Source organism: Mugil cephalus, chromosome 15 (assembly GCF_022458985.1).
Source record: "Mugil cephalus isolate CIBA_MC_2020 chromosome 15, CIBA_Mcephalus_1.1, whole genome shotgun sequence".
Classification (NCBI taxonomy): domain Eukaryota; kingdom Metazoa; phylum Chordata; class Actinopteri; order Mugiliformes; family Mugilidae; genus Mugil; species Mugil cephalus.
The window spans coordinates 19,252,786-19,272,361 of record NC_061784.1 but is presented as its reverse complement, the minus strand read 5'-3'; the positions used below and the strand labels follow the sequence as shown (position 1 = coordinate 19,272,361).

Genomic DNA, 19,576 nt, shown 5'->3' with positions numbered 1-19,576 from the left:
CACATGTAATGTACTCTTAACTACATTCAACATATAAAGCACAAAAATGCCGATTTTTCTTTTACGGCACATGCTGGTGTGCAGCACTTCCTCAGAGTCTCCAACCAAGAGGGAAGTTGCCCAATTTCCCACGACTTGAACGTACCATCACAATCCCGATTTCTCCATCTTCCTCCAACCAGGCAAAGGACCAACCTGCGTCTTCCTGCCAGCGGAATATTTTCACCGCTAACATACACTCCAACAAGGTATCTGAACCAGTTTACCGTTTGTAAATCTATAACCTAATTGTCCTTTTCTTGGAGGGTGTTTGACTTCGTGACTTCGTGTCGATCGGTTTGTTTCTGGGAACCTCAGCGTCCTCAAGCTGCAACTAAAACTGGGCCGCTGGTCACATTTCTATGTCAGATATAAAACGGTGCTTTTATATAAAAAAACATGTGTGCGCAAAACTAGGCTTTCTATCGAAAATGTTGACCAACTGAATCCCCACACAGCTGTCGGGGTTTGTAGTTTAATCCGGTGTTGTGTCGCTGGCGGTAGCTGATGCTGTTAGCATGTAGCTAACATTAGCAAAGTGTAAAAGCTGTGGCTCTGGTTAATTTGATTTTGGAGAGAAACCAAACATTGTAATACTAAAATATAAAGCATTATAAACACCACGGTTTATGCGGGCTTTGCCATAAGTAACAATGATGTACACAGAATTGGGAGTAGTTAAAATAAAGTGTTAGCTACCTTTACTTAACCTTTGAATGTAACGTTATTCCTAAGAAAATCAAATCCAATAATTTTATTATTGTTGTTGTTGTTTATTGTGTGTCTGTTGAATTAAATAAATCCTAATCCTGTCATTTAACAACATGGAGTCGTAAAAAAAAAAAAAAAAAAAATTACACCTACGTCTTTTTGAAGATGTCATCACATTTACACTACCTGGCCACTTTATTAGGTACACTAGTGACAATACATCTATTGTACTGTAACAGGCCTGCACTAAGTCTTAGCTTAATAAAGGCTGTGTTTCGTTAAGAATAACAGAGAGCTGTGTTTTCATTTGAAAGGCTGTGGTTATTAAAGTGTGTTGCACAGACACACCCCAATTTTAGTTAGTTCCTTAATAACAGAAACACAAACGACATCAAATATAGTATGTGTGAATTACCACCTTTCTGAGTCTGTTTTAACATAAACTTAACACCACAACAGTCATGAAGATAAGATTTAGTGCAGGACTGGTTAAAGACATAAGACATTGTTTTATTTATCCCACGTATGGGAAATTTCCTTGTCACAGAATTATATAAGAATATATACACAGAAACAAATCTGAAAAAATATACAAAAACTAACAACACGCTGAAAAATATATAGAAGAAAATAGAAATCTAGAGACATAAATGATTTTATAAGAGGTAAGAACTAAAGCAACACTAATATTAGGACCAACTATATTAGTTTGACGATGTTTCATGTCATAACAAATATTACTCATGTCGCCAGATTCATCTCTGCACAAAATCTTTCCAGAGCTCCTCAGTCTGGTGTCGAGGTGTTTTGCAAACCACTCCAGCTGGCGTTTGACATAGTGTGCGGTGATGTTACGCATGTGTTTCCTCTCTGCCATGGCTGGCAAACCATATCACAGAGCGTTTCAGTTCAGTTTGCAGCTCACACACACAGGGGTCCTTCTCTGAATGATTGTGCGGCCTTCACAGGAACACCGGCGCAGTCGTTGGCGCAAGCAGAAAATCTAAACAGACTGACCTTGGAAAAGAAAACAAGTGTTTTGTTTTTTTTAAGGGAACTGTGGGACATGGATGGCAGAATTTATGCATGTAGTCATTTATACTTGTGAAATCAGTCTCCTGGTAGATTCATGGTTGGATTTAAATTTTTATGTTATTTGTTATTCATAGCTCATTGCAAAGTGTATTTCCTTTCACAGTTATGAAGGAGCTTCATAAGGAAACTAAGAAGTTCCCTGCGAAGCAACATTCAGGGTGAAGGAAAGAGTAAAACCCAGTCAATCCAGGATTAAGAAATTAACTTCATCTGTTTGTATTTTACTCAGACTTAAAGGACCACAACCATGACGGACTCCAAATATTTCACCACGAACAAAAAAGGTGAGAAAATCCTCCTCCTTCCTTTTTTATTTTGAACAAAGGTTCCTTTCATTTGTGCTCGTATAAGGTTGGAAAAATAATCTAATTTCTTTAAAAGTATATTCAAACTGTGCTGCCTTTCACTCTCGCTGTGATTCATCTTCCAGGGGAGATCTTTGAATTGAAGGCAGAGCTGAACAATGAGAAGAAGGAGAAGAGAAAAGAGGCAGTAAAGAAGGTCATTGCCGCCATGACTGTTGGCAAGGACGTCAGGTACCTTAGACCATTTTAACTGTGAATAAGCTAAGGAATTTGTAGAATATGTTGTTGAGGACCTGAAGCTCGAAGTGTTTCTCACCGACACACAGATATCAGGCGTCAAATCAGGAAAGTGTTGTACTGAAATTTAAGAACAAGTTAAAGCTTTTCAGCCCTTTCAGATTGTCCAGAGAACAACATTTGAAGCCTCTCACTTTGAGCCTCGTGCTTTGCTGTCAGTTCTTTATTCCCAGATGTGGTCAACTGCATGCAGACCGACAACCTGGAGCTGAAGAAGTTGGTCTACCTGTACCTAATGAACTACGCCAAGAGCCAGCCTGACATGGCCATCATGGCCGTTAACAGCTTTGTCAAGGTATTTGCGCAACAATACTCTCTAAATGTTATTTTTTTTTTGTTTTCTGAAAATCACAAATGACTGAGAATTGCACCAACATAGACCGTGTCCCAGTAAAATATTTCTTGTCATGCCCTTTTAGGACTGTGAGGACCCCAACCCTTTGATCCGGGCTCTGGCCGTCCGCACCATGGGCTGCATCCGGGTGGATAAGATCACAGAGTACCTGTGCGAGCCGCTGAGGAAGTGCCTGAAGGACGAGGACCCGTACGTGAGGAAGACTGCAGCCGTCTGTGTCGCCAAGCTCCACGACATCAATGCCCAGATGGTGGAGGACCAGGGTTTCCTGGACTCCCTGAGAGATCTCATCGCTGACTCAAATCCCATGGTACGTGTTCATGGTGTTATTTTTGTTTTTCGTTATGTTTGGATTCAAAGGCGAGACATGCAAAATTTAGACCTGTACTGTATATGTGTTGTTTCTAAGACTGCATGGGTTTTAATATATGTATGTGTTACCCAGTTACTTGGAAACAGAATCCTTTTATCTGACGATGTCTTAATTTACAGTGAAGTATAATTAGCTCCACTTATGACTTTCAGGTTGTGGCCAATGCGGTTGCTGCCCTGTCAGAGATCAGCGAGTCTCACCCCAACAGCAACCTGCTGGACCTCAACCCCCAGAACATCAACAAGCTGCTGACGGCTCTCAACGAGTGCACGGAGTGGGGACAAATCTTCATCCTGGACTGCTTGTCCAACTACAACCCGAAGGACGAGCGCGAGGCTCAAAGGTAAGACTTGATTACCAAAAAAAAATTTTAAAAAATGACATGATTTTAAATAAATTTGTGCTATTAACGAAGAGTGATCAATATCTACCTTCCGTCTCAAAGCATCTGTGAGCGCGTCACTCCTCGGCTCTCTCACGCCAACTCGGCGGTGGTGCTGTCGGCCGTCAAGGTGCTGATGAAGTTCCTAGAGCTGCTGCCTAAAGACTCCGACTACTACAACACTTTGCTGAAGAAGTTATCCCCCCCGCTGGTCACCTTGCTCTCTGGAGAGCCAGAGGTCCAGTATGTGGCTCTGAGGAACATCAACCTCATTGTGCAGAAAAGGTGTGTAACCTGCAACACCTGCAAACTTCACACTACACATTATGTAAAGTTTTTTTTAAACATGCATTTGAATTAGATCACAGTGAATAACCAATCTGGTAGTCGCTCCTTTCAAAGCGTCTAAATAGAAACGCTGTCTTTATATTTAGAGCGATCGATATTTCAGCACAGTCTCGTCCTCTGGTGCTTGTGCCTCCGGGATCTAATGTGTCATGTGCCGATTCTGTTTAGGCCCGAGATACTGAAGCAGGAGATCAAGGTGTTCTTCGTCAAGTACAACGATCCGATCTATGTGAAACTGGAGAAACTGGACATCATGATCCGCTTGGCTTCTCAAGCCAACATCGCCCAGGTACCTGAAACCTGACACCGCTGCATGAGAACTTATTGTGATGATGATTTTGCTACTGAGCAGTTTCCTGTTTTTAACGATTTACACTGATAAACACGCTTTTGATTTGTACGTGACTGGAGGGAGAGAGATATATTATCGTGTATCAGGATCGTGCAAATGTGGCAATATATCACGATACTGCATAATGCAGTAAACTGCAAATGGATCATTTGGATTAATAATGTTTTTTGACTCAGTTTGTCATCTGATGTGCATATACAGCGTGTATTTTTAAGCTGCACTTAAAATTTCTCAGTGAACTATGTAGAATATGGCAATATCATGATATTGCAATAAAGTACCGTATCGTGACGCGAGTATCGTGATACGTATCGTATCGTGAAGTCCTTGCCAATACCTGCCCCTATTTTTATGTCTCAAACACGTATGAGATTTGAGCAGTTTGTTTTATGTGAACCAGATAAATAGATTACATGTTCTTCTTTAAGAGAAAATCAAAACTATGTATAAAAATATTATACTTGAGAGATATATGGATGAAACAGGAAGTATCGCACTGATTTACTGCTGTAAATAATTGTTGTTATTGTTTGAAGCAGTGGGACTAGATACGTTTTACTTTACTCCCACTCCCTTTTGAATATATTGCATGTTTCTTTCTTCTTTTTTTGTTTATCTTTTTCTTTTGAATATATTCGAAATAAATAAAGCGCAATCAATTTAAAAGCTAAAATATTTCTCTGTCGTTTCGTCACCTGCAGGTTTTGGCTGAACTGAAGGAATACGCCACAGAGGTAGACGTCGACTTTGTGCGCAAGGCTGTACGAGCCATCGGACGCTGTGCCATCAAAGTGGAGGTAAAATATGCCATCATCATTTATCTCTGCGCTGGAGAGCGTAATTCGCTCCAGTCTTGTTGCCACAGCACTGAGCTATAGGAATGTAATAATGCAAGAGGTTCGGTATCAGCTGATTAGTGCTCACTCTTCTTGTTGCACTTCAGTTAATAAGATATAGTCATAAAGTGTTTGTGTTGGAGAATTTGTTTATGCTTCTACTGAGATTCATGGATCAGGTTTGTCAGCTCCCGGCTGGTGATGCCAGTATAAAATAACCAAAAAGATAAGTTGTGTTAACTTATCGTGACCTTTTCCTCATATTAACCTTGACACATTGTGCGTTTCCGTCCTGTTTCCTCTCTAGCAATCGGCCGAGCGTTGTGTCAGCACTCTGCTGGACCTGATCCAGACTAAGGTCAACTATGTGGTCCAGGAAGCTATCGTGGTCATCAGGGACATTTTCCGCAAATACCCCAACAAGTACGTTTTACACTGAACTCCTGAGAAAGACCAGCTAGTATTTACTATCAGTTAGTAGATGTGAATGTTTATTACGAGTGTAAACTTCATCCAGGACTGTGTCATTTATCATGGGATCTGACTGGAGTAGGGACATACAGACCTACTATAAAAAAAGAGCTGTTTGAGTAATAAATAAAGTGGGTTATGTCGAGCCATCAAATAGATTATTTATTGAATGTGGCACAGTAAAATTAGATATAGTTCAATTAAAAATATCATAAATAACTTGTCTAGTGAGAAATAAAAACCTCTCTGATCGTGTTTAACATTTTTTTCATAATTAAGAGAGAGCTCTTTACTGGTTTAGGTAAAGCAAGAACAAATGTAAAATACAGATGTGTTCTTGGTGTGAAATTATTGAATGGACTGTGTGATAAACTGAAGTTATGATGTTCTATATCAATTTTTCAGAAAAGCCCTGAAATGTAAGATTGAAGATTATAAGGAAAGGAAATAGAGTTCGATCTTTGTTGTGGCAATTTTTTTTCTATATTTGTGCAGTTTATTTAACTTGTGAGTTTTCCTGTAGATATTCAGTTGTATTGATTATATAACAGGCATTTTCAAAAAATTTCGGTCAATGATTGAGATGTTGTGCTGTGTGTTGAATCATTGAAAGTGAAATGAAATGAAACCATATTTACAGCATCATGCAAAAGATACTGTTACCACATTGCTGTTGTTCTTCAGGTATGAGAGCATCATTGCGACGCTGTGTGAGAATCTGGACTCTCTGGACGAGCCTGACGCTCGAGCTGCCATGATCTGGATCGTCGGCGAGTACGCTGAGAGGATCGACAACGCCGACGAGCTGCTCGAGAGCTTCCTCGAGGGCTTCCATGATGAGAGCACCCAGGTGGGTTCAAAACGTGCACAAAAAGACACTGTGCCGATAGTTATCGTGCGTCGATACAATTTATTTAGTATAAAACATTTATTCCTGTTAAACCTGAGGCCGATCCAGGTTCACCAAAATCTTGTGGCTTTTCCAGAAGAAAAACACAAAGACCTTACTTCACAATTCCTTTTTTAACCATTTCTATTCTTTTCTTGTCTCGACCTCTCACAGTGACGATGAGGAGTTGGACTCTGATCATAATGTAATGGCTTGTGCTTTGATTTGCAGGTCCAGCTCACTCTGCTGACTGCCATCGTGAAGCTGTTCCTCAAGAAGCCGTCAGAGACCCAGGAGCTGGTGCAGCAGGTCCTCAGCTTGGCCACTCAGGTGAGCGCCATCTTTTATTCTGAAGACATGCAACTGTACATCACTTTGAGCTTGGACAACCTTGTCTATTATTCCTGCTCTTACAGAACTCTGCATATTATCACATGGACACTAGGGCTGCACGATTATGAAATGAAATGATAGTTACGATTAGTTTGATCAATATTGTAATCACGATTACTCATCATGTGAGGAAAAGCATCTGTGTTTTTATTGCACTACTATTGAACAACAGTCCAACAGTTTTCAGAATTAAACTTTAAATTAGAATAAATGGTTAATAATGAACAATAAAATTTACACAATTGGTTGTGTGGGCTGCCAATCGACACAGACGTGGATTTAGTGATGCAGCTAGCTAGTTAGCTTTGGCCTTCATACATTCCTCGTACTTTGGTGATATTTTTTTTTAGATGATTGAACAGATTAATTTCGTTTCCCTGTGGTGTTGCACTCTTTGCATATATCTTGCTTAACTTGTTTCCTGTCACTAAATCCAGAATAAGTCCATGTTTACTTGAGGTTGCCTCTCCAAGGTGCACTCACCTTAGTTATTTAGGCAACTTACTGAAGTTTTAACCATGCAAACTGAGAAAAAGTCCACATTTTAAATGTAAATATTGCAGACGATCAGATTCATTTAATTGTGGCAGCCGAAATCGTGATCACGATTAAGATTCAATTAACCGTGCAGCCCTAATAGACACATACTGCCTTCGTAATAACAACCAGTTCCACTTCCTACTTACCTTATCTTATCTAAAGCACACGCGTCAACCTCTTTCCTTTCCATTGCAGGACTCTGACAACCCTGACCTGCGTGACAGAGGCTACATCTATTGGCGCCTGTTGTCCACTGACCCTGTCACCGCCAAAGAGGTGGTGTTATCGGAGAAGCCCCTGATCTCGGAGGAGACCGACCTGATCGAGCCCACCTTACTGGACGAGCTCATCTGCCACATCGGCTCCCTGGCCTCCGTCTACCACAAACCCCCCAGCGCCTTTGTGGAGGGCAGCCACGGGATCCACCGAAAACACCTCCCGGTTCAGCACAGCAGGTCGGACACGCTAACCCTGCGTCCTCTCGTAATGTTTTCCCCCCCTCCCTCTCTTTCTCTCTCTCTTACCAGTTTATTTCTTTCTCCTCTGACAGCATCGACACAGGCGAGAGCCCGGTGAGCAGCGGGGCAGCGCCTGACATGGAGCAACACGTGATCCCCATCCAGGGCGACCTGCTGGGAGACCTGCTCAACCTGGACCTGGGCCCCCCGGTCAATGTGCCCCAGGTCTCCTCCATGCAGATGGGGGCGGTGGACCTTCTGGGAGGAGGCCTGGACAGTTTGGTAGGCTGGAAGTTATTTGTATGTCGCTGAAGATTGGGATTAGCTTTTGTTCTTTCTCGTATTTATAACAATTGGGCAGTATTTTTGTCTGATACTCTCTAAGGAAGATAATTTGATTGAACAGTCAAAAAAAAAGTATTGAGAGACATATTAACACTGTAGATGTTGGAGTTTTCATCAGATTTAAATCGTTTAAATTGACCAGCTAATACTCACAGTTCAAGAATATGCTGAAATGTTGATTCTTACCATTGAATATAACTACAGTCCGTTTCACAGTGGCTCATTTGTTCATGTAAGTATGAGAATTCAGTTAAGCAATAGTTTAGTAACTTTTCTCACAATTGTATATATATAAAAACAAGTATTTTGAAATGTCTTAAACCATGAACCATGAACCTAAATATTTCTCCTCTGTTAATGGTCACAACCTCCCAAGCTGCTGGAATATCTGGACCTCCTCATAATCTTCTTCTGGCAGATTAATTGTCTAACATACGATGCAGAGCACAGTGAGGGCTGCTCTTGATGGGTTGCGGTTGCTAAGGAAGTCTCTGTCTCTTGTCTGTGTTTGTGTGTTTGGTCTGTCTGTCTGTGATGTTTGGATGCTGTTTTTTGGGGGGGGGCGGGGCGCTCTCCTCTCTCCTGTAGCTGGGGGGAGACCTGGGCGGAGGTGTTGGGGGAAGTCCAGCAGTAAGTTAAGCCCTTCTGTTTGGCCCGCCTGCTTGTCTGCATGCCGCATGCTTCCAGACTTTTTTAACCCACCACACACTCACAAGTTAGATAGACACACGCACGGTTTTGGATGTTTTAGCCCATTTTCTGCCCGTCATTTACATTTTCATTGGCAGACATCTTGGTCTGGACCGGCCACACGTGAACCTGAAACAGGATATGCTGATATATATAAATATATATATATATATATATATATATATATATATATATATATATATATATATTATATATATATATATAGGTGCCAGATTTCTTCTTCATCAAGAACCAGTAACAGTCGTTAAAGCTGTTGCTATGACACTAGTTTCCTCTCTGACTTTCTTCCAGTTCTAATCTGAAAAACACCATAAATCACACATCACAGGAATCATGTTCACCAGATCCATAGATAAGAGCGACAATATGAATATTATTTTGACCACTGATTATTAGGGGGTGGGTATTGGCAAAGACTTTACGATATGTATCGCAATACTTGAGTTACGATACCCTTAAGTATTATATTTTTATAACTGTTTTTAAATTTTCTCTTGAAGGAGGAACGAATAATGTATTTATATGGTTCACATAAAACAAAATACTCAAATCTCACACTTGTTTGAGACATTAAAAAAAAGGTTCGGTATTGGCAAGGACTTCACGATACGATGCGTATCATGATACTTGAGTCACAATACGATACATTATTTCAATATTATAATAAATCAAAAAACAATATTAATCCAAATCATCCATTTCCAATTTATTGCATTTGTAAAGATATATTGCTGTATTGATATTTTTTCCCACCCCTACTGATTATATCATGATAAATATCCCTTAAAAGTTCTCTGAGCATTTTAGGACAGAATGTAGAATCAACAGGCAGCAAAGTATAATATTTCTTTGTTATTTTTGCATACATTTCTTTGATTAAGAAGTAAATAGTTTTGCCAAAAACTTATATTTTATCTACAAATAATATCTTTACTGAAGCACCGTGTTAGAAGATACTGTCCAGTCTTATTTAATGTTTCAGGATCCAAAACTTCTTGGCCATACTTCTTGCATGCTCCATATTTTTGAATGAATACTATTATTAAGTGAAGTGATGGGCTAAAACACCCCAAACCTCAGCTGTAGTGCTATAGATTAACCTCACTCTTCTCTGGGCTTTGGCTCGTCACACTCTAGTTATGGTTGAACTCTTGTTTTCCTCTAATCACTGAAGAGTTTCATTAATCATTTCTTCCTTTCGCATGCTTCTCTGCGCAGTTCTTTCTGTAGGTTTATAGTGAACTGATGAAGTTGTCTGTGGTTAAACGTGTGGTTACTAAGATGCATGTATATATATGTGTGTGTGCGTGCGTTTGCTTCAGGTGGGACAGAACTTCATCCCGTCATCTGTCCCCAGTACTTTCGCTCCGTCACCTACACCTGCGCCTCCAGCTGTCAGCAGCGGCCTCAACGACTTGTTTGAGCTTTCCACAGGCATGGCCGTCACCACTGGAGGCTATGTTGCCCCGAAAGCAGTAAGTTTACTCGTTATTAAGCCGAACGCCACCCCTTCCCACTGAAAGGAGTAACGCACAGTTCAGAGTCTCCCGAATGATTGTTGAGCGAATGGCTCTCCTGCCTTATGCCCTCGGATCCACTGAAAGCATCTTTCATGCGGCTGGACGAGATCACGCGAGGGTTCAAACTTTGCACGATAATCAGTGTCGAGTCGCAGGTATTTAAAGAGAAGAAATCTCTTAGGCCGCATTCACACGTTGCAAAACAATCTTTTTCTTCGGTTTTTCTTGGCGTCGTGTCGGGAATTTCTCTATAAAGGTGGAATAAAAATAAATAAATAAATCTGAGGCTTCTCCGGATCAGCCATCTGTGGAAAAAACAAATAAAAAAAAAATATATATATATATAAAGGTGGAATCTGTTGCATCTAGTTGTAGACAGGCTGTAGTACATATCCCATTTCCCCTCTTTCTGCTACAAAAGAAGAAGAAGAAGAAGAGGCGGAGCACGAACATCAACTCTGCACCCACATACAAACATAAACTCCAGATTACAATCTTCTTTAACTCAACGTAGTCACAAAGCAACAATATATATTGACCTAGCCACCCAGCAAGGGTCAATATCTGATGCCGCACCATCACTAGCCTTGTATCCGTTAATTGATCTTGCATGTTGTTGTTATGAGATGTTGGGGGCTGGAGGGGAGGTCATGACGTCATCGTGTCTATATCAAATGTTCATACATTTAAACTCCTGAGACCGCGTCTAGTTTGATATGGTGCACAACTTTAACACATTTTATCAATTGGTGGTATTCATTGACGCCCCCCTGAGTGGCAAAAACACAGTGAAATGTATCAGTAAATACAGAGATCAAAGATCAAATTGAGGACAATTGGACTCGACAATGATCCATATGAACTAGTATGGATTTGGAAAAGGGGGTTAGCCTCAGTTTCAGTTAGTTTAGGTTATTTAATGATGATAAATGTAGCCAAATAAAAGATGCTAACGCTAAGAGCTTTACCGAGAAGTAATATTAGCCATACAATACTGTAGCGTTAAAAGGATGATGAGGAGAGATCGCAGATATTCCGGTCATTATTTTATTGTTTATAGTTGGGACTGAAATAGTTATTGTCCCCTGTAATTACGCTAAAACAACAACATCCACAAACTTATTCGACAGCCCTCCAGAATGTAACTTAAGGTATGACTCCATCAGAACATACATCATAAATGAATATTACCTGATACTAAATGTGAACAACAACACCAGGTTTCTGTGCCCTGGTTTCGTGTACAGCCATCCATCTACTTCTCTTCTATTTGGCAGATATCTGTAAAATGGATCTCCAACTACTTTTCAAATCTGTTGGTTCAGTCAATCACACAACAGCTTCATCTTCATCTTTTTTTTTTTAATTAATTTTACAATTTAGGCGCTGTTAAAGCCTATGATTCAAGCTAATGCTGCTAATCTCCATGTTCAACTGTTTCCAACTTTTTGCCATTCAGTGGCCGTAACCATGGAAACTTCAATTTGCTGTGACACCTACGTGCATACCCTTTATAGCAGAGGTGTCAAACATAAGGCCCGAGGGCCAAAATCCTCCCACCAGAGGGTCTAGTCTGGCCCGTGGGAAGAATTTGCAAAGATTACACTGAAGTTGTCGTTATTTACCAGGTAATAAGCTATTGTGTTACTGGTCCGGCCCCCTTCAGATCAAATTGGGCTGTATGTGGCCCCTGAACTAAAATGAGTTTGACACCCTCTATCACAACGAGCGATAGAGGGTGACATCTTAAAGTGACATCTTAAAGTGACATCTCTTCTCTGTCTTTGATCAGCCATGTTCAGGTATTAATATAAATAGTTTTATATATTGTCACACATTAGTGACTTTTTTTATAATATAATAATGATATAACACCAGTGTCCACATATGAGGACATTGTTTTGTTTTGTTTTTTGAAAAAAAGTGCTACTTCCTGTTCAAAGATGATGCTTAGTTTTTGTACGGCTTAGCTAGTAATCCCAGATACCATGGAGAAACGTGCAAACCTATATATAATATTTTTTTGTTTTTACACAAAAATCATATTTGTGCAAACGTGCCATGAACACTGCATGACCATAAGATGACCCCTCTGCAGGAACCTAATTGGTCTGAAAGGCAATAAAGCAACAAACTGGAATGCTTTAACAAATTTAAGACGGAGAACAAAAAGAACTGCCTGTATGAGACCTGTAGTTCTTTCTAGTTTAACATTTAAAGTGACATTTGCCTATTATTTGGAAGCTTAGTTGAACCATGTTGACGCTAATATGTCACGTTGATATTTTAAAGTAAAAGACTGCATAGAGAATTTTATTTTGAAAATCAATTCCAACGATGGACTTCCTGCCTGAACGTTCGGACGCGGTTTCCAAGCGTCACCACGTTATCAAGAGGTGCTGCATCTGAAACCATTCACAGCAAACAAGTTCTCACTGACCGTGTTAATGCTTGAAGCTGCTCCTGTAGAAATGTGAGATTATGTAGCAGCAGAGTTGATGACGCTGGATTTTGTCGCAGGTTTGGCTGCCTGCCGTGAAAGCCAAGGGTCTGGAGATCTCTGGGACCTTCTCCCGCCGTCAGGGCCACATGTACATGGACATGACCTTCACCAACAAGGCCCTGCAACACATGACCGACTTCGCCATCCAGTTCAACAAGAACAGGTCGGTGCGGTCGCTCAGAGGAGTCCGCCTTTAGTTTTAGCAACATGCAGCCACTAATGTGTGATTATTTTTATTTTTTTATTCTGTTCTTGCAGCTTTGGGATGATCCCCACTAGTCCTCTGCCCATTCACACTCCACTGATGCCCAGTCAGAGCATTGAGATCTCTTTACCTATTAACACTATTGGGCCAGTCATGAAGATGGACCCGCTCAACAATCTGCAGGTACAGAAGCACTCACTCTACTTTAAATAGCAACATTTACAAAACACTGTCATCAGAACAGTCATTACCTCCATTTAGTACAGTTCTTTCTTCACATTAACAGTTCATATGTAAAGTGAACTTAAATCCAGTTCTGCCATGCATTAGACATATAGTATTCTGATTATTATTTTAAATTGTAGGCACACAAAACCTGTACTCGTTAGTCATGTTTGTTCTGTCTTCTTCTGAAATGTGTTTTAGTTTTGGTTAATGCGGTAGTAGTTAACATTTAAATCGTTTAGCATGTGTTAGCTCTTAGAACAAGGATTTGAGAAGCTCATAGCAACACTTTTAAACCACTCAATAGCTTCTTTTAGTAGAGACACATAAGCACAAGCAAAGCTCAATTAATCTGATTATCCCACATTAATACTAACAACACTTCATCCTTCGTGAGCCAGAACATTTAACAATTCAGTGACTGGTGTTTAATTTACATTTATACACATGGATTTCTGTTACTACAGCTGACTTCTTTTAATCCCTTTGTTCTGTTCTGTTTACAGGTTGCCGTAAAGAACAGCATTGATGTTTTCTACTTCAGCGTCCTCATCCCACTCAACATATTCTTTGTTGAGGATGGAAAAATGGGTATGATTGTAACTCACACTTGTCTTAAACAATAACACCACAGCATTATGTGAACGGCAAATAATCTACAGTGTGACCCAAATGTTTCCTGAATCATGTTCTTCTTAAATTAGATTTGAACTGGTTGATAGTTTCAATCAACTGAATACCTAATAGTGAAGTTTAATTACTTCAGCATCACCTGTAGTGATAATGTTGTTTGGTTTTCCGTCTTGCAGAGCGACAGGTGTTCCTGGCGACCTGGAAAGACATCCCCAATGAGAACGAGCTGCAGTACCAGATAAAGGAGTGTCATCTAAATGCAGGTCGGTAGATTTGTTACAGCATTAACAGGATCAAAATAATTCACTTTCCTACCTCATTCACATCATTCAAGTTAAATCTGTTATCATTTTTACATCATGTTTCTCCTGATACCACTGATATGCAAACATGACACATAACATTTAACTATACCTCAACAATCTGCTATGACACAGAAAACTTTGGGTGGCTATTGGCAAGGACTTCACGATACGATACGTATCATGATACGCGATTAACGATACGATACATTATTGCGATATTATGATATTGCAATATTCTACGTAGTTCACTGAGAAATTTTAAGTGTAGCTTAAAATACAAGTTGTGTATATGTACATCAGATGACAGTGATAATTCATCATGATGAATTATCACTGTTGATATTGATATATCGATATTTTTTCCCACCCCTACAGAATACATAAAAGATTATAGAGATATCGGGCTGATATTTGCATATTTTACTGGTATCAGTATCAGCCAATATGCAGGTGTGTTTGCCGATACATGCTGTATATATTTTTACAGACAGATGCATCCACAGGCTGCACAGAGGCTGCAGACTGTGCAGCCCATACATTGTCTCTCCCTCACTAACACTGGAAAATACTTGTGCTCTACCTCTTTTTACCTACATATGCATATGAGTGTTAAATATTCTTTAAGTTCAATCAAGTTAAATTAAAAACCGGCCAACACATATCGCCCATCGGCCTATCGGTATCAGCTTTAACAAAAATCCATATCGGTCGATCTCTAGAAGATTATATAAGCAAGAAAATATATGTATACAAACAACTTGACATGATTTCTAGTATAAAATAGAATTTTATACTCAGTGTGCAGTGTTGTGCGAAGGTGCTTTTAAACATTTAAACACTGAGATGAGTGTGTATCATATTCTAAACTCTTTCTGAGACGACTTCACTGATCATAAATCCATCCTCCTGTGCTACAGTCAACCAGTTGCTCCTTGTGATCCCTGATGAAAACCCTGATGTGTGTTATTTCCACAACTCATTTAAAGCCCTTACTTTTCTCTCTTTGTGTTTTCTTTCTCCATCCACATGCTCATCGTTGGACACTTCATTTTTTAATTTATTTATTTATTTTCACCTGTACCAACTAGAAGTTGCCAACTATTGTGCGACTGTCATGCTGGCAGCAGGATAACATACACTTAGAATAAATAGCTGGTCAGACAAACGTCATTAATATCCTCCTAGAGCTTGTTTGCCTTTCTCTAGTAGTACAATTGTGTAAGTTTGTGTAGAGATTAGTTCTAGTATCACCAGTAAATACAGTCTCCCGTGTGTGTGTGTTTTTCTTGTTGTGTCTCTTCTCTCAGTACTTTGATGATAGCACCAGGTAGCGACATATATATAAATATATGTTCCTAACTTGATTCTGGTCTTGCAGACACGGTGTCAGGGAAGCTTCAGAACAACAACATCTACACTATTGCCAAAAGAAACGTAGAAGGTCAGGACATGCTGTACCAGTCCCTGAAGCTGACCAACGGCATCTGGATCCTGGCCGAGCTCCGCATTCAGCCCGGCAACCCCAACTACACGGTACCACGTCCAAACTGCTAGAGAAAAGCTTTTATTATGTTCACATTGTGCTTTCAGATAGAAACTGTATCTGAAAGCTTTAAAAGTCGCTATGATAACTTGTTAGAAGTTTACTGGGCGTGGTCAGCACGGAGGAGTAAAACACCTCATCTCTCTGATATGAGTCTTTGGCTTTGATAAGTTTACTGTAGGTTAGAGTCTCCAACTCTCTACATTTTGTCCCACCTACAGTCCAAAATCCAAACATCTTTACTTCATGTTGATTATAAAACAGAGAAAATCCAAAGATGTCCACATAGACGACACCTGGATCCCTCAGGAGGAACTAGAAATATCTTGTTTAGCTTATTATCTATTGAATAAAAGGATGAAAATTGGTGGAAATTATTATAAAGTGCAATAATATGAGTCTTTGGATTTAATAACTAAAACAACAAACTCTAATTTTTAATTCATAAATAACCAAAACCCAAACATTTTTACTTTATATTAATGATCATATTGAGAGAAAAGCGGCAAATAAATAAATAAATCCTGAGTAGTTGTACTTTGATTGGTTGAAATATAGCTAGAGCAAATAATTAGTGTGTTCACTAATTGACTAACTATTTCAAAAAATAATTAAACACAAGATAGGATGGAAATTTAATGTAAAATTGTAATTATATCACATTTTTCTTCTTTATTGGTCTTAAAATTTGCAGACCCACCTATCAGGTAGAATTACACCAGGACATTTTTTCATTTATTTATTAATTTATTTTCCATTTATTGAGCATCAACGATACAAAATTTCCACAAAGTGAAGACACAAATATCTTCTACTCAGGAAAATTGGGAAAAATAGTAACACACAGTGACTTGGATGAATAACTTTAATCTGATTACGCGTTAGATTACTGTGAAAAAAGTAGTCGGATTAAACCTCTGAGTAAGTCTTATGTATAAGTTTAAGTTTCCTAAGATTCACTTGTTTGTTGGTGGAGTCCAGAGCGTCGCAGATGTGAGAAATGGATCCTGTTTGATTGGGGTTTGCAGGACAATATGATCTGTTATTCTATATTGTGTTACATAATTACTTAAATGGTTTGTTGTCACCAGGTTTCACTTCTTTTTCTTCCTTTTTTTTTTAAACCATTTTTGACCTCTCACCAACTTTAAATGTTAAATTTTGACATTTCCCCACATTCAAATCATCAATACTTTCTAGATAGATTTGCTTAGGCTGTTTTAAAATACTTTTTCAATAATGTGTGTCTCCTGTCTTCGTCCACAGCTGTCCCTGAAGTGTCGGGCCCCCGAGGTGTCCCAGTACGTCTACCAGATGTACGACTCGGTGCTGAAGAACTGATCTGCTCCACCACTTAGCAAATCCTGCTTCATCCTGACGGCGAAACCACAGTGTTTTATCATTTCACTGCCAAAACAAGAGAGTCCAAAACGGTCAGCGGTGAATGCTGAATAATCCGAACGGGTGGCGTTAGAGGCGTTGTGATCACATTTCCCTTGTTTTGGCAGTTGAAAGCTTTATTCAGCTCCACATTTAGATTTTTACCTCCCAGAGAAAAATCAATTCCATCCTTAACTTCGGTGTCTTAATGTCGTGAAGAAGTGACCAGTGATAAAATTGTCCTCTCCAGTTTCCACGAAGCCATTGATTTATTTTATTTCATTTTATTTTTGTACTTTACACATGTTTCGGTTCAGATTATTATTTTTTTTTTTTTTATTTGATACCGTCGTTGCTTCAGCTGTACCTTCAAAATAATTCCAGTGACTGATTTTTCTTCATGTGCATGAAGAGACAAAACCCGACAGGCGTCTTTTCCTGTCGCGAGTTAATTTACGAGATTTAGATACAAACAACAACTTTTTAGTGTAAACGCAGACCAGAGAAGACGAGTAAGAGCTTGAGAACCTCCTTGTCATTTGAGGTTTATGTAAAATTGGTGAAGGTGACAAAAAAAAAATGAAAAGAAACATCCATTCCCATCTATTAAAAGACACTCCATTTCAGCTACTTGTATTATTTTTTTGATGATTTCAGGTTCAAATAAAAATAAATAAATAAAAAAAAAAGTAGAAAACTGTGAACTTTAAAACTTTTGGGCCATAAACGTTCGAGAAGCTTCTGATCGGCAGACGACACATCTGTGAATGAGAGTTCTTGTCTCGCCGTCGTATCCAACAGCTTTTTACAACCACTACACAAACCACAGCAGCTGTTCCGTTGATTCTGTGTTTACTCACCAGTGCCACTCCTTTTTTTTTTTTTTTTTTATGAATTTATTCCTCGTGTCACTCTTTAGCCCGGTTACTGCAACCACATACACGGCTTAATACACCTCTAACAGCATTCCTATTTATTGTGCATCTACCTCTGTGTGTTTCCTTTTGTTGCTTCCCATTCAGAAAAAAAAATAATCACACTTTCTTTGAACGCCAGTGTTGTTTTTGTGTGTGTGTGTGTGTAATCTTCATGCCAGTCCAAATTTGTGGCGGGTCAGCCAAACCAAACTCACAGGACCAAGCAAATTAAATGCCAAGCTTGTGTTTTAGTGCTTCGGTGTCATTAGAGCCTCCTTGAAGTTGGCGTTGTGTGTGTGTTTGTGTGTGTGTGTGTGTCTGTTTGCGTGTGTGTGCGCTATGTAAGCGTTAGGATGCAAACCGAGGAGCTGTAGTGTAGTCCAGTGATGGTGTAGTTTCTGTAGCTAATGACTTTAAAATGTTTTATCATTTCCCCGGAAATAGAATAAAACGAAGGCTTCACGTATTCAACGATCAGTGATAACGTAAAAAAAAAAAAACAACAAAAAAAAAAGAATAAATACATTAATGTGCCTGCATGCGCTCGCTGTCATTTTACCCTTTATTCTCTCCGGCTGTGGATTTGCTTCAGTTTAACACGAACCCCCACGTCTCCGCGGTAGAGCTCATGTTTTTTTTGTTTTTTTTTTTTTGTTTTTTTCCAAACACAAACAGACTTGTATCCAGAGCTGTTGCTAAAAGTACAGAGAGAACGTACGGTGAGATCTCTCGTAGCGTCTTAATGAAATGAAATATTTCTAGCATCGTTGCTGTAACCCTGTTGTAAATGATTTGTTATTGTCATAGTATCACATCTTTATGTCAATAAATTGTCAAACACATCCTGCGTCGTCGTGTGGTTTGTGGGTTTGTAGGAACCTAAACCCTTAATGTGGGGAGGCTACGTTCAGAAGTTGCTGCTCTCAAGACTCTTTTAATCTGACTTTTATTTATTTTTTTATTTCTCTTATTTTACTATTCTTAAATCTTTAGTGCTTTTAACTCTTACTTGTGTTATTTAAGTCTTTGTGCGTTTTATCGTTATTAAATCTTTTAAATCTTTAATAATTTTTACATTTTCTAAATCTTCATATTTTTAGATATTTTATTAATATTATTGTATCTATTACTTTTTTTTTGTTTTTTTAAGTGGGTCGGTATCAGTATTATCACCCTCCTGCAGGATATCTGAGACGTTTCCAGCCTGAGGCCAATAGACTAAAGGTATTAGTGTCAACACATGTATATATTGAAATCCTCTCTTCTACCAACTCATGCAGAAACTGATCTGCAATTAAAAAGATCTTTCTAAAACTATGTAACTAAGTGACTTGCTTGTGTTTCTTGAAGACATATTTCATCTCTCGCTCAAAAAGTTTCCTTAGTTTCAATCTGACTGTGAGAGTCTCAGATGTTTAACATCCTGAGGGCTCATTAAGTGCAGT

General features: G+C 39.1%; 1 protein-coding gene across 2 annotated transcripts; it reads left to right on the top strand.

Moving 5' to 3' along the window:
* Window positions 1-118: 118 nt before the first annotated feature.
* On the top strand, window positions 119-18,973 carry ap2b1 (adaptor related protein complex 2 subunit beta 1). 2 transcript variants are annotated; one of them, XM_047606893.1, is made up of 22 exons: window positions 119-248; window positions 2,075-2,129; window positions 2,276-2,381; window positions 2,607-2,742; window positions 2,867-3,112; window positions 3,328-3,518; window positions 3,621-3,842; window positions 4,074-4,194; window positions 4,959-5,054; window positions 5,401-5,516; window positions 6,249-6,414; window positions 6,685-6,783; window positions 7,582-7,841; window positions 7,937-8,126; window positions 8,778-8,819; window positions 10,223-10,375; window positions 12,941-13,086; window positions 13,182-13,311; window positions 13,860-13,944; window positions 14,163-14,249; window positions 15,670-15,824; window positions 17,101-18,973. In XM_047606893.1, exons 2-22 carry the CDS (start codon window positions 2,093-2,095, stop codon window positions 17,173-17,175), a joined length of 2,859 nt encoding a protein of 952 aa, XP_047462849.1. In that variant the 5' UTR covers window positions 119-248; window positions 2,075-2,092; the 3' UTR covers window positions 17,176-18,973. The 2 variants fall into 2 exon arrangements, with proteins under 2 accessions (XP_047462849.1, XP_047462850.1); XM_047606894.1 differs by lacking the exon at window positions 8,778-8,819.
* The last annotated feature ends 603 nt before the right edge of the window (window positions 18,974-19,576 follow it).